Source organism: Physella acuta, unplaced genomic scaffold (genome assembly GCF_028476545.2).
Source record: "Physella acuta isolate Inbredline_101_S28 unplaced genomic scaffold, ASM2847654v3 ptg000453l, whole genome shotgun sequence".
NCBI classification, from domain to species: Eukaryota; Metazoa; Mollusca; class Gastropoda; family Physidae; genus Physella; species Physella acuta.
In genome coordinates this window covers 908,578-924,673 of record NW_026731972.1, presented here as the reverse complement: position 1 = coordinate 924,673, position 16,096 = coordinate 908,578, and the positions used below count along the sequence as shown (strand labels likewise).

At 38.7% G+C, this 16,096-nt stretch overlaps 1 protein-coding gene across 1 annotated transcript in view; it reads right to left on the bottom strand.

The window, feature by feature from the left end:
- Positions 1-1,234: 1,234 nt before the first annotated feature.
- Positions 1,235-16,096, bottom strand: part of LOC131943353 (uncharacterized) — a 32,696-nt gene continuing 17,834 nt past the window's right edge. Inside the window, exons 5-13 of the mRNA XM_059303428.1 lie at positions 14,903-15,038; positions 12,510-12,605; positions 11,367-11,497; positions 10,565-10,659; positions 8,559-8,643; positions 6,528-6,596; positions 5,618-5,713; positions 3,795-3,953; positions 1,235-1,851 (exon numbers count right to left, since the gene is read on the bottom strand). Coding sequence (XP_059159411.1) covers positions 1,282-1,851; positions 3,795-3,953; positions 5,618-5,713; positions 6,528-6,596; positions 8,559-8,643; positions 10,565-10,659; positions 11,367-11,497; positions 12,510-12,605; positions 14,903-15,038 — 1,437 coding nt within the window. The 3' untranslated portion in view covers positions 1,235-1,281. The remainder of the gene's footprint in view (positions 1,852-3,794; positions 3,954-5,617; positions 5,714-6,527; positions 6,597-8,558; positions 8,644-10,564; positions 10,660-11,366; positions 11,498-12,509; positions 12,606-14,902; positions 15,039-16,096) is intronic.

The window sequence follows — 16,096 nt, the reverse complement described above, 5'->3', positions numbered from 1 at the left end:
CAACAAGTTTGATGATGAGCTCTAGTTGTATTGGGTGGGGGGGGGGGGTTAAGACCATGGACTTGGCGTCTACGGACAACAAGTTTGATGATGAGCTCTAGTTGTATTGGGGGGGGGGGCGTTAATACTTGGCGTCTAGGGAACGTTTGATAATGAACTCTAGTTGTATGGGGGGGGGGAGTGAAGGTATAGAAGTGGTGAGGTGGTTGTTAAGACCTTGGAGTGGGTTGTATGGAGAGCTTAAAGAATATAGGGGGGGGGGGGCATTACGGCTATATACAACAAGTTTGATGAAATGTAGATGTAGCTATGTGTCATTATGTCAATGTTTGACCCCTCATAAATGTCTGTATGGACAATTTTTACGTGTTGTCGTATTTGTGTGTTAAAGTTGTCTATTTTAGACTGCTCAGATGTAAAGGATTGTGTATGGTAGTGACATTAGGGATTCGCAAAATTCATTTGTATCTTGTATCTTAAGAAATTCAGTATTATCACCAAATGAATAATGTTTTACGAAATGTGATAATTCTCTTTAGCAATTAAATGTTTGCACTTTCATAAATACTTTTCTTATTTATATATTTAAACTAATTTTCCTCTGAATGAAAAACATTTTCATCGTTAGATTCGTTCAAGTATTTTGTGCTCAAACATTTTAAATAAAATTATTTAATATATTTTCTGTGTAGCCTGGATATTTGCCACTATATCCCAAACATAGCAACTGGAAATAGCCGGCAGGAAAACATAAAACATAGAAGCTTCTTGGTTCGAGGTATCTGATTCTCTGTCTAGACTGTCACTGGTACAATGACTCACGGGTACACATGCGTCACTGGTTCACATGAGTCACTGGTACGCATAAGTCACTGGTACAATGAGTCACAGGTACACATGAGTCACTGGTACAAAACCAATCACTAGAAGAGCCATAGGTAGACAAGAGTCACTATTGGAGTCACACAACACAAGTCTAGTCACTAGTGGAGTCACTAGCACACAATCCCGGCAGATCTAGAGTCACTGGTGGAGTCAGAGTCACAAGTAGACCTAGAGTTATTTTAAATATGAAGATCATAAAACATGATAACAGAGTACCTAAGCCTCAATATATGCCAGACGATAGATGCTAGATACCATACACGAGATGTGGCTTTATTGCAACAAAAAAAAAAACAACAAAAATACATGTGTTTTAAATAAATCTTTTAATATATTTTCATGTATAAATTTTATAATACAAATAATTATATGTGCTAAGAAACAACAGCAACCCTTTTAAGTACCAGTAGAATTTGTTGCGAGTTCAATTTCTTCACCTTTAGATGTATTCGAATGTTCACTTTTTAAAAGGTGAGACCGATCATCATTGGAGAAATTCAACTGTTCACTAATCAAAGGGTTAGGAGTCTCACTGTCTAAAAGGGTCGACGTTTCACTATTGGAAAGGTTAGACTCTTCACTAATATCTCCCTGGCTATTGCTGTGCCCGATGTAGTTGACCACATCAGAAATGACCACCGATTTGTTGGTCAGGATGGACTTCTTGCCATGCCCTTGCACGGGTGCCGATGCCTCAGACTCTGGCACCGAGCGGGTCTCCACGCTGTCCAGACTAGGAGCAGATCCTGTGGACAACAAGGATGCCTGGGAGTTTTTCCTCCCCTCCCCGGGAAATCTCTGCCTTCTCTTTTTTAAGTGATTGCTGGCCACGTAGTATTTCAAGAAGGCCTCTAAAGATCGCCTGCCCCGTTCAATCAAAAAATCGATATCATCTTGTTCGAGAACAAAGTCTGATGTGCCCACATGACCTGTATTGATACCCACCGTCCGCTTTAAATCTCGTTCCTTCAGGGGAAATAGAACACACGACATTAGGGCATGGTTACAGCCTTGACCTTGGTTACATTCGCTAAATAAACTTCACGACATTAGGGCATTGCTACAACTTTGGTTACATTCACTAAATAATATATATATATATATATATATATATATATATATATATATATATATATATATATATACTGTAATTAAAAAAAACTAATGATGTTCGTCTTGGCACATTTATTTCACAAAAAAATAGGGTTGTCTTAATCTAAATCTAAATTGAATTCTAAATCATTTAATCTTAAACTTATCATTTGACCTGATCAGGTCTAACCATTTCCATCTATCTGTGGAGTATATTTGTATGTTTTTCCTCTACCCGTTAGACCCAAACTGTTTGATGTAGGTACTAGATACAAAGGAAACTTTGACTCATCAACAACCACACAAGTGAACAAGAGATATTCATGCCTGAGGACGTCTATATGTTCTTGTGTCAGTCTGCGCCAAAGCACAGCCAAGCACCGAAATGAAACACATTAACACACTCCAAGTATCAGTCAGACAAGCGCGATTGTATCTACATCAGTAAATGAGTAATTATGTGGAAAAACAGAAAAACCACGATTTTTGATGAATACGTAGGATAGGATCGATAGTAGCTCTGTCTGAATGAGTAGTAGGAGTGCCGTTAGATGGGCATATGCCCCAGGGGTCGAGGCGAGAGGGTGGGGGTGTCACACGGGGACGAGATATTAAAGATATATGTCCTGCGGTTACAATTTGGAGATAATTCCAGAGTCCGGTGAAACTAGAGGCTGTCTAACGTATACGGTCAACAGGACAAGCTGTAGCGGTGCAAGATTTGATGGGTCGAGAGCTAGACCAGTGCAAGATTTGATGTGGTCATTAGCTAGACCAGTGCAAGATTTGATGGGTCAATAGCTAGACCAGTGCAAGATTTGATGGGTCAAGAGCTAGACCAATGCAAGATTTGATGGGTCAATAGCTAGACCAGTGCAAGATTTTTGATGTGGTCAAAAGCTAGACCAGTGCAAGATTTAATAGGTCAATAGCTAGACCAGTGCAAGATTTTTGATGTGGTCAAAAGCTAGACCAGTGCAAGATTTTTGATGTGGTCAAAAGCTAGACCAGTGCAAGATTTAATAGGTCAATAGCTAGACCAGTGCAAGATTTGATGGGTCAATAGCTAGACCAGTGCAAGATTTGATGGGTCAATAGCTAGGGTAGTGCAAGATTTGATGGGTCAATAGCTCGAGCTGTGCAAGATTTGATGGGTCAATAGCTAGACCATTGCAAGATTTGATGGGTCAATAGCTAGGGTAGTGCAAGATTTGATGGGTCAATAGCTCGAGCTGTGCAAGATTTGATGGGGTCTAAAGCAGAAGTTGTAGCCGTGCAAGATTTAATGGGGTCAACAGACCACCTTAAGACGTGATGGTGTCAAGGGCTAAAGCGTGTTTATAGGACAGTCAGTTGGAACAAATTCCCCCACATCCCATTCAAATGTGGGCAGTTAGATATCGTGAAGTCAAAGTTAAAAGAGAATTTGAGGTAGGCCATTTGAGTCAGAAACTCAACATTATTTTTTTAATTACCTGGTGTAAATAGTAAGCCTACGTATAAATCCACCTTCAGCTGAGCTAGTATAAATACTATAAACTCACATTCCTCTTACCTGAGCTAAGGTATAACCTCACCTGGGCTGAGATATAACTTAACCTGAGCTAAGGTATCACCTCACCTGAGCTGAGATATAACTTAACCCGAGCTAAGGTATCACCTCACCTGAGCTGAGATATAACTTAACCTGAGCTAAGGTATCACCTCACCTGAGCTGAGATATAACAACCTGAGCTAAGGTATCACCTCACCTGAGCTGAGGTATAACTTAACCTGATTTAAGACATAACCTCACCTGAGCTAAAGTATTAACTCACCTCCACATACACCCTCTTCACGTTTGTCAGAAGCGTTGCCTGGAGTGTATCTAAGAACGATGGCAAATTTTTGATTTGACGCCTCTGGTAACCAAGGAAACGGTTTTGCATGCTGATACCAGTGTCTTCCATAAAGTTGAGCAACTCATTGTAGCTTATCTACAGGACAACAGAACCTAATGTGGTTTATTGTTAATGATCTATACACAGGACAAAACAACCTAGTGTGGTTTATTGTTAATGATCTACACACAGAACAAAACAAATGTGGTTTATTGTTAATGATCTATACACAGGACAAAACAAATGTGATTTGATGTACCTGATACATACACAAAACAAAAATGAAAGAGAATCAATCTCACTGATAGTGATACATACACAAAACCAGAGGCGTAGCGACCCTTCCCGGCGCCCGGGGACAAACTTTTCGATTTGCACCCCCCTCGAGATTTCGATTTGCACCCCCCCCCCCCCCCCCCCCTCAAACTTTCGATTTGCACCCCCCCTCGAGATTTTGATTTGCACTCCCCTCAAACTTTCAATTTGCACCCCCCTCAACCTTTCAATTTATTTTTCCAACCCATTTTGGCGCCCCCTAAGCTCGGCGCCCGGGGACATAAGCCCCCCCCCCCCCGCCCCCCCCCCCCTCGCTACGCTACTGCACAAAACAAAAATCTAAGAGAATCAATCTCACTGATAGTGATACATACACAAAACAAAATTCAAAGAAAATCAATCTCACTGATAGTGATACATACACAAAAATAAATTCAAAGAAAATCAATCTCACTGATAGTGATACATACACAAAACAAAATTCAAAGAAAATCAATCTCACTGATAGTGATACATACACAAAAATAAATTCAAAGAAAATCAATCTCACTGATAGTGATACATACACAAAAAAAAAATTCAAAGAAAATCAATCTCACTGATAGTGATACATACACAAAAATAAATTCAAAGAAAATCAATCTCACTGATAGTGATACATACACAAAACAAAAATCTAAGAGAATCAATCTCACTGAAATATACACAAAACAAAAATGAAAGAAAATCAATTTCACTGATATAAACAGACAACATTAAAAAGAAAGAGCTGTAATTGCTATACTCTCAGCTGAACCAAACAAAACGATCAACGCATTTGGACCCTCAATAACATCTCTGTTGCTGCTTGTTTAAAGCTAGGCAAAAAATGGGCAGTTCTATACGGCGAAATCTATTTCCCCTTCGAGTAGCCCCCTGTAATTGCCCCCACCCCCCACCCCCCCACCCTCTAACAGAGTGAAGTGACAGAGTTTATATGTGATCCTCCCTAGAGCGCAACTTGCATCATGGGATACTCGTGTCCAGAATTCAGGGCTAGCTTTAAGCAACCAGCCGGGGAATCGTTCTCTCCAGTTACAGGAAAACACAGTTTTCTCTTCATACTCCATTCTCTACACACGACACTCCATTCTCTTTATACACGCTACTCCATTCTCTCTACACACGACACTCCATTCTCTCTACACACGACACTCCATTCTCTCTACACACGACACTCCATTCTCTCTACATACGACACTCCATTCTCTCGGAAAAAGAAATTCTCCCCGGAACAACTCTCTTGTAACCCCCCCCCCCCCCCCGGACAACTAAACAATGAAATTCACTCTTGTACCCCCTCCCCGGGACAAAAATTCTCTTGTAATCCCCCCCCCCCACCCCGGGACAACTAAACAAAGAAATTTTCCCAGGACAACTAAAAGAAATTCTCTTGTAACCCCCCCCCCCCCTTATAACTAAACAAAGAAATTCTCTTTTGATACCTGTCCGTCGTGGTCGCTATCCAAATAATCCAGGATGACGTCAAAGCTGACGTCACCAAACAAAATTAATCTTTTCGCGTTGGAGAAGCGTCGCTCCTGTAAGTAAAAGGAATCAATGACAGAACTAAAACAAAGGAGACGCATCAAAACTTAAACAATGAACTATGAAACTTAGCACAGTAATCGTTTTTTTAATTTCATTTCGTACATGTCTGTATTGAATCTTTCATCATATGTTAAAGTTTATGATATGGGTGAATGATACAGGCCTAATTACGTTTTAACATAAAAAACATTGTAACAAATTTAAAAAGAAAATGAACCCCCCCCCCCTTCTCAACGTCAACCTGAGTGCTCAAGATGACACCAGGGGAACTTTTTAGAACAGCCGTTCACGTAGTTCAGTTGCAATCTGCTAGTTAATAAAGCTATTTACTCCTGCAAATTACGGCCTCACTAATGTAATAAGGATAGAGAAAAGATCCGGGGTTAGTCACTAAAGTCAATTAAAGTCGGACCGGTGTAGGATGAAAAATGTTCGCTAATAAAGATTTTTTTTAAGTTTAAAAAAAAATATCACACATCTTTCCGGTGTAAATTTTAACACAAAAAAACCGTTCGAAATCTGTTTGGGTTTGAAAAAAAAACTCTTCCCGGTGTAATAAGAATTACAGAAAGGCAAAAGTCTGTCCGTTTCAAGATAAAAAGAAATCTCCAAAAGTCTCCTTAATCTTCACGGTGTGAGATAAAAAAAAGTCTCCAAAATCTGCCAGATGTAGTATATAAAAAAGTCTCCGAAATCTGTCCGGTGTAAGATTAAAAAATGTCTTCTAAATATGCCGGTGATACATAAAAAAAAAAGCAACTCCCAAATCTGCCCGGTGTAAGATAAAAAAAAAATGATCCTTACATCCTGTAACGCCTCCTTCAGCTCATTGTGGTCAATCGAATCTCCACCGCCTGCGTGGTGTCTTAGAGACTGGAAGATTGTAGACAATATGGATTATATGGATTTATGTCCAAATCTTCATGGCAGGCCACATATCTATGGGCCCAGCCACCTCAAAAACACGCGCACACATGCAAGAACACATACATAGCTCATAATTTTATATATATATATATATATATATATATATATATATATATATATATATATATATATATATATATATTCACAACGTAAAGAGTGATAGGACTGATAACTAGATAACGTTAAATTTGCTCGACTTTTCATCTGTTATCGAGATTCACTGACTGAACACAGCGACCCAGTGAATGCACGACCACCCTTTTCATTAATAATACGTTTGGTCCTTTAAATATTCATGTTATTTTCTTTATAATCATTCACATTATTGTTGTTATTTTCACAATGAATTATGCACGAACATAAAAATGTAATAAAATAAATTGAAAGCCAAATTTATTTTTTCCTAGGCTAACCAGAAATATTACATTTAGATACGAATGATAATCTGCTGGAGTTTGTTTAATCAATGTTGGACATTCTTGCATATCTGCCATCACAAGTCATTCATCGCTCGGGTCATATTTCTGATTATCCTATTTGCCGTTGTAAGAATGGGAGACAACTTATCGTATTTTGTTCATCTGTGTAAGGATGGGAAGCAACCTATCGTATTTTGCCCATCTTTGCAAAGATGGGAGACAACTTATCGTAATGTGTCTGTCTTCGTTGGAAGGCAATACAGTATTGCACTATGCGTTATGACGTATCGTTGTTAGGATTAGGATTTGACAGAACTAGGGATAAGGCTAGGGTTTGAGCAGTGAAGCTATAAACAGCACAGTGTGATGAATACAGCACAACACGTCACGTGTGCCGGTGACGTTATCAGAACTCGAGCCCGGATGTACATCCATTGGCTGTCAGCCATTCTACGAATCTGTTTCCGGTGACCCACAGCCTCGCAGACACATTCCTGTTTTTGTCGCTTGTATTAATTGAATTATTTATTCAGCTTCTGAAGGTCGTAATTTTCGAGTGTTTAGGAAATAGAATCGACGAAATTCTCGATTTCGTTGAGATTTGAGCAATCGATGTTTGGATATTTTGTTAGGGTCATATTTGGGCCATCAATGTTTGAATATTCTGTAAGGATCAGATTTGGGCCATCGATGCGTGAATATTGTGTTAGAGTCATATTTGGGCCATCGATGTTTGTTAGGGTCATATTTGGGCCATCGATGCGTGAATATTGTGTTAGAGTCATATTTGGGCCATCGATGTTTGTTAGGGTCATATTTGGGCCATCGATGCGTGAATATTGTGTTAGAGTCATATTTGGGCCATCGATGTTTGTTAGGGTCATATTTGGGCCATCGATGCGTGAATATTGTGTTAGAGTCATATTTGGGCCATCGATGCGTGAATTTTGTGTTAGAGTCATATTTGGGCCATCGATGTTTGTTAGGATCAGATTTGGGCCATCGATGTTTGTTAGGATCAGATTTGGGCCATCGATGTTTGGACATTCATGTTAGGGCCAATACCAAAAGTTTGTAAATATCTGACTTAATTATCGTGCTAAGAGAATAAATCGCATTAGTCATTTTGTATTCGTGAAATAAGTAAAAATTTTCTTCATTTATGAGTTGATAGAAATCCAACCAATTTAGGTCTTCAGGCCAAACAGTTCGACCAAATTAACCCTTTAACAGTCAGTAGCCAAATCTATCTCAAGTTTTCAAGCCAACATAGGCTAGTAAGTAATATCCTAAAGGATTGGCCAGCACAGTTTAAGCAAACACATTAAACACATGATTACATGTGTAAACAAACACATTAAACACATGATTACATGTGTAAACAAACACATTAAACACATTTAAGTGTAAACAAACACATTAAACACTTGATCTAATGAAAAGTGTAAGCAAACACATCTAAACACTTGATGTAATTACAAAAACATACCCGGAGAAATGCGTTCATGGCGTTCACTAGACGCCTGTGTTCACGATCTGTTTTTAGCTGCAATTTTTTCTTCCTAATCTTAGCCCTAAAAATCAAATTATTTTTTTTTTTAAAGCAGTAATAGAAGATTGAAACATTATAAAAATTGTGCACATATTTTGTAAAAATAAAGTAAGAAATAAACACAAATTACATTCAGATTTATCATTAACGATACTCAACACTAAAATCAAAATGTGTGTAACGACACGTAATTTCTAAATTATCGCCCCTACAGCAGCAGTTGTGCCCCTTTATGTGTGTGTATTGCTTTATGCTCCGTCTCCAGATTTATTTTTTTAAGTTAGGATTTCGGGTTTAGAAAAGGGGAGAGTAGCAACGAAGCATTACGAGTTATCCTTCCTGTAGAGATTTGAATAAGGGAGACAATACGTTTAGTGTTTAAATTTAGACGGATTGGATGTGACGGGAGAGAGAACTGTCGCTAACAAATATTTGCTCAAGTCAGATTGCAGCACAGAAAGATAATGGAAAGAAAAAAAAAGGAAAAAAAAGGAAAGTTGCAAGCGGATTGCAGTTTTTTTTACTTGATGGCTAAAATTTGATTCAATCAACGCTGCAGTGCTAGAGAATATTTGGCCATATTGGAATGTATGAGGCTATGTTTGGCCACACGGACGTGTGTAAAGCAAGTGTTTGGGCACATGGGCATGTGTAAAGCGACCATGTGTGGCCACATGGGCATGTGTAAGGCAATGGTTGGCCACATTGGCATGTGTAAAGTAATGGTTGGCCACTTAGATCTATGTAAGGTGACTATGTTTAGCCACATTTGTATGTGTAAAGCAATGTTTGGCCACATTGACATGTGTAAAGGGACCAAGTTTGACCGCACAGGCATGTGTAAAGCAACTATGTGTGGCCACATTGACATGTGTAAAGCGACTATGTTGGTCCACATGGACATGTGTAAAGGGACCAAGTTTGACCGGCATGTGTAAAGCAATAATATTTGGCCACATAGATCTATGTAAGGTGACTATGTTTGGCCACACGGGCATGCGTAAAGCAATACTGTTTGGCCATTTAGGTCTCTGTAAACGCTCTACAACTCCACACTGCATGCCTGCACACCCCACCCCCAACACATCGATAACTTAAGAAGGTCATTTAGGTGCAGGCAGCAGATTGCTCATGTCGACACTGTAAGTCTTATTGATTTTGTTCCGCATCTTTAGATTAGGCACGTTTTTAGTTGGCCGAATTAAATCCACAAATTCATGGATTATGGCACATCACGTCAACAAATAAACTTTCGAGTTTTTTGCTTGTGTGATATAGCCAGATAAAAAATGGATGGATGAAGTCTTTACGAGTTTAAAAAAAAATAATTACTAGGCGTCATTGATCAACGAATATAAATACACATTTGGTCGTATTAGATCAAAATATAAACTGATGATTTCATTGGTCAACAAAAACTTGATTTTTGGTCTTATTTAATCAAAATATAAAAGTGGATTGTCGAAATGTTGGTCAACACTTTGCAATTAATTAACTTTTGTTAGTATCTGGTAATCAAATAAAAAAATTATTTTAAATTGTTTTGGGTTTCATAAAAATCGACTGTATGAGCCATTAAATAGACTTTAAAATACTTTAATTACAGACGTAATAGAAGGTGATCAAAATAAACCACTGGTATAAAATCAGATCAAATACAGGAATCAATACTAAATATTTGTTAAAATTAAAACATCAATTGTTTTTTTAAAGTTTAATATTTCAATTGTTATCGTGATTATGCCGTACAACACAGCATGTGAGAGAGAAAGAGAGAGAGAGAGAGAGAGAGAGATGACACATCATACAGAATGAGAGTCAATACACATAACGACATAGGACCAAGCATGAGAGAGATGACACATTAAACAGCGTGAGAGAGCCACGACACACCCTATACACAACACACTTGCCACACTCTGGACCACAAGAGACGAACCCACCTAGCCAGTTTGGTGTTGGGCAGGTCCTGGAGCTGGACGCCGTGTCTTAAGTTCTCCAGCTGGTACTTGAGTAGATCCTGCTCGTTGTCGGAATACTGCAACAAGTCAGGGATGTCAGGAGGCTTTATGGGATGTCAGGAGGCTTTATGGGATGTCAGGAGGCTTTATGGGATGTCAGGAGGCTTTATGGGATGTCAGGAGGCTTTATGGGATGTCAGGAGGCTTTATGGGATGTAAGGAGGCTTTATGGGATGTCAGGAGGCTTTATGGGATGTCAGGAGGCTTTATGGGATGTCAGGAGGCTTTATGGGATGTCAGGAGGCTTTATGGGATGTCAGGAGGCTTTATGGGATGTCAGGAGGCTTTATGGGATGTAAGGACGGCGTAGAGCGTTCGACTACTAACACAAAAGTCCCGGGTTCGGACCCCAGGCTTGCATCATTGGTCGTCCCTGAGTCCACTCATCACAGATGGGTAACTGACTCACGTTTGGGAAAGCAAAGGCGGCTGGGAATAGTGCTGACCAGACTATCCCATCAAGTGTCCAGGATACAGAAACAAGTGAACTCATACTTTACCTGCCATATGGACAGTCTGTTTCTAAAGGTACTTTACTTACTAACGTATGTTGACTCCTAAACGATATATATATATATATATATATATATATATATATATATATATATATATATATATATATATATATATATATATATATATATATATATATATATATATATATATATATATATATATATATATATATGTGTGTGTGTGTGTGTGTATGTGTGTGTGTAATCACCAACTGCATGCCCAGCGTCTTCTCGTTGTAAGTCCCAAACCGCTCAGATCTCTCCAGCAGCCGAGGAACATCTTCTAAGGGCTGCAGCCTCTCCAGGAAGTTGTCCTCGGGCTCCATAGACAGCCACCAACCTGCGGCAAGCACATTGACATCAATCTTCTGGTGCCATTGGGGGTTTAATGCTAATTTTATCGCTAACATCGCGGGCGCGAGTCCATGGGTGTCTACTGGGAAGAATCGAATTTAGTTGAAAGCTTGTATTTTGGACATCCCACCACTAATAGACTAAGGCGAGGCCACGTCAGCTGGTCAAATGCTGACCATACAATCTCTTCCTCTGCTGATATTGTTTTAAAAGTGACTATTTCCTCTGCCTAAAACTTTGTTTTACAAGAGGATGTTTGAGTCTAACAGATGAAGCGACTAAATTTTCCTGAATAAGATCGGCAAACGGACATTGTAACAACACGTTTTTTTTAGGTATTGCCTCACATTAATAAATAGCCAACAATGTGAAATATCAAACCAAAACACACTAAAACAAATATCGGAAGTTATTCTACTTTAAGTGCACGTGACCATAGTTGACTTATTCTACTTTCACCCCCTCCCCTCCCCAGCCCATCCCCGCGCTTAAGACGTCAAAGCGCCACCAACTTAAAAAGAAAACAATTCCCACGAGGCAACTAAAGACATTGTTGCGCCATTTGAGAAAAAAAAATCTTGGCTAAGCTGAAAGATATTTGTAGACTTTTCTCACTGACCGAGAAATCGAACTCCAATAAATGTTATCTGATCATCTTTTAATGACGTCAATCACACAGTTGCTGATTGTTCTTTCAGCAGTAACAAACTAAGTTTTCCGGTAAGTTTACTTTAAGTTAAGTTTACTTGAGTGTTGTAAGTTTACTTGTATGTTGTGAGTTTACTTGTGTGCTGTAGGTTTCCTTGTGTGTTGTAGGTTTCCTTGTGTGTTGTAGGTTTACTTGTGTGCTGTAGGTTTACTTGTGTGTTGTAGGTTTACTTGTATGCTGTAGGTTTACTTGTGTGTTGTAGATTTACTGGTATGTTGTAGGTTTACTTGTGTGCTGTAGGTTTACTTTTGTGTTGTAGGTTTACTGCTGTTCATGGATGTGTACTCACCATCATAGCAATGTATGGGATAGTTACACAGGACTCCCCCGTCAACAAACACATCTGTGTGGCCGTATGTTCTGTGTTTGACTGCCCTAAACATCCCTAGGATGTTCACAAAAGTCAGTCTTTAACCAAATTTACCTTTGTAAACATTCAACAATATACTTGAAATGACCCTCTGTTTTTCCCATAAAATACAAAGATTATATAGGGAAATACAACTGGTCAGTTTTGACCCCTTTACGAAGTTTTCCCAGATATGCCGAGTTTTTTGTGACACCCCTAGGTGTTCTTCTACCACCTCACAAAATATCAAGGGGGGTCGTCGGAGGAAATTTTTTTTCGTAATAGAGCTCATATAAAGAGAATTTCACTCGCGGTCACTTTTTAGCCCTCGTCGAGGGCTTTGAGTGTAACCAACAGTTTTCCCTAAAGGTCAAGCCATTGACCTAAGAGTATGCAAAAAATTAGCCAGATATACTGAGTTTAAGTACCCTAAAGTCTGCGTTGAAATGACCCTCTGTTTTTCCCATAAAATACTAAGATTATATAGGGAAATACAACTGGTCAGTTTTGACCCCTTTACGAAGTTTTCCCAGATATGCCGAGTTTTTTGTGACACCCCTAGGTGTTCTTCTACCACCTCACAAAATATCAAGGGGGGTCGTCGGAGGAAAAATTTTTTCGTAATAAAGCTCATATAAAGAGAATTTCACTCGCGGTCACTTTTTAGCCCTCGTCGAGGGCTTTGAGTGTAACCGTCGGAGGAATTTTTTTTTCGTAATATAGCCCATATAAGGCGCCGGTCAGTCGAGGTCAGTTTTGACCCCCTCTCCGTAGACTTTTCGGCCAACCGTCACCGGCCCTCGTGTTCTATCGCCCCAAGGCACCATCGTGCCAAATTTGACGCGCCTGCGGCGCCGGGAAGTGCCCTATCGGGCACCCGACCACTTTGCCTTATATATATATATATATATATATATATATATATATATATATATATATGTATATGTGTGTATACGCATGCCAATTGAATTTAACGCCAGTGATGAAAAAAAAAAAACTGGAAAAGATTCTATCAACCTGGTGCCAGAAAAGTCTGGAGTTATTTTCAGCATCTGTAGACGAGTTCTGTATGTATATATATATATATATATATATATATATATATATATATATATATATATATATATATATATATATATATATATATATATATATATATATATATCAGCAGAGACAACAGGCCGCCCCCCCCTAGCGTTGATCACTTGAAGATCAGTGAGACCCACGGGCTGGGTCAGCAGACAATCGGACACTGTGAGCCACAGAGCCGAACATCGTGCCTGGCTCAACGTTGGCTCCCTGCAGACAGGTTGACAGGTGAAGTTTGGGCTTCACGTCGCCTGTGACAGGTGTAAGTGGTTGAGGGAAGTTAAGGCAGAGAAAAGGTGGTTTGTGGCAGGCAAAAGGTGGGTTTGATCGGGCGACTGACGGGCCCTACGGCTGTTGGTTTGCCGGGTGTCACTCAGCCTCGAAATGAACTGATGTGAACACATGAACTCACGTGAACACATGATCTCACGTGAACACATGAACTCACGTGAACACACAATCTCACGTGAACGCACGTGTTTAGAAGCAAGTTTTAGGGCTAGATACCTGGCTTAGATTTCAAACACAATAAAAAAAAAACTTCAATGATGGTTGGGTTAAACAAACAAGACCTACATACCCACTTTCAGAGTTTATTCAGGTAACTCGTCGGGGTGGGGTTGGGGGCAAGAAGGTGTACCCCCCCCCCCCCCCCCCGAACGACCGAACGAAATATAATTTATATATTTATATACAAGATGTATACTTTAACCAGAGTATGCCTCCCCCCAACCCCCGGAAAATTAACAAAGAAAACTACACAGTTCTTACCACCCCACTGCATATGCCAATTCCTAGCGAAATGAATATAATCAGAATTTTAATCGAAAATTGTAAACGGTATTAGATACAATTATTATGGTCGGCGTATAGTGCTAATTATGATGTTTGTAATTATGATACTTGAAATATAATTTCAAATATTTAAAATAGAGAGTAAATTGAATATTAGTTCAACTAACGTAAGTCAAGTAAATAAATTAAAATTTAAGTAAATGTAACGGTTTAATCATTGTAAACAATGTTTAAACATGGAACATCTAATGCTTCAACAAAAAAAAAATAAAATAAAGGAATTCTAAATATACTTGTCTCAAAATGTATCACGTTGAAAATAAATGTACTTGTTGCAAATTATACAGTTTATTAACAATATTTTTACTTTTGAAACCGAATAAAATTAAAAAAAAAATAGAAGTCAAATGTCTAAAAAAAGATTAAAGTACAATTCACTATGTTGTTACCTGGAATACTTATTGACATGCGCACTGCCAGCCGCACTGGCATATCCGGTGTTGTCTTAGGATGGCAGTATAGTGACGTCATCTGGTTCAGGTTTGTAACCACGACACACAGCTCACGATTAAAAGTCTGGTAAACCTGGCAATATACCAGAAAAATACATGTATTTGGTACAACTGGCAATATACCAGCACAATACATTTACTTGGTACAACTGGCAATATACCGGCACGATACAATTATTTGGTACATATCTGTGCAATGACATCGACTTCTGTGACTATCTGTACAATAACTTTGACTTCTCTGACTATCTGTACAATAACATTGACTTTACTATCTGTAGAATGACATTGACTTCTCTGACTATCTGTAGAATGACATTGACTTTACTATCTGTACAATGACATTGACTTCTCTGACTATCTGTACAATGACATTGACTTTACTATCTGTATAATGACATTGACTTCTCTGACTATCTGTAGAATGACATTGACTTTACTATCTGTACAATAACATTGACTTCTCTGACTATCTGTACAATGACATTGACTTCTCTGACTATCTATACAATGACATTGACTTTACTATCTGTACAATAACATTGACTTGACTATTTGTACAATGACATTGACTTCTCTTACTATCTGTACAATAACATTGACTCCTCTGACTATCTGTACAATGACATTGACTTCTCTAACTATCTGTACAATGACATTGACTTTACTATCTGTACAATGACATTGACTTTACTCTCTGTACAATGACATTGACTTCTCTTACTATCTGTACAATGACATTGACTTTACTATCTGTACAATGACATTGACTTCTCTGACTATCTGTAGAATGACATTGACTTCTCTGAATATCTGTACAATAACATTGCCTCTCTGACTATCTGTACAATGACATTGACTTCTCTTACTATCTGTACAATGACATTGACTTTACTATCTGTACAATGACATTGACTTCTCTGACTATCTGTAGAATGACATTGACTTCTCTGAATATCTGTACAATAACATTGCCTCTCTGACTATCTGTACAATGGCATTGACTTCTCTGACTATCTGTACAATGACATTGACTTTACTATCTGTATAATGACATTGACTTTACTATCTGTACAATGACATTGACTTTACTATCTGTATAATGACATTGACTTCCCTAACTGTCTTTAG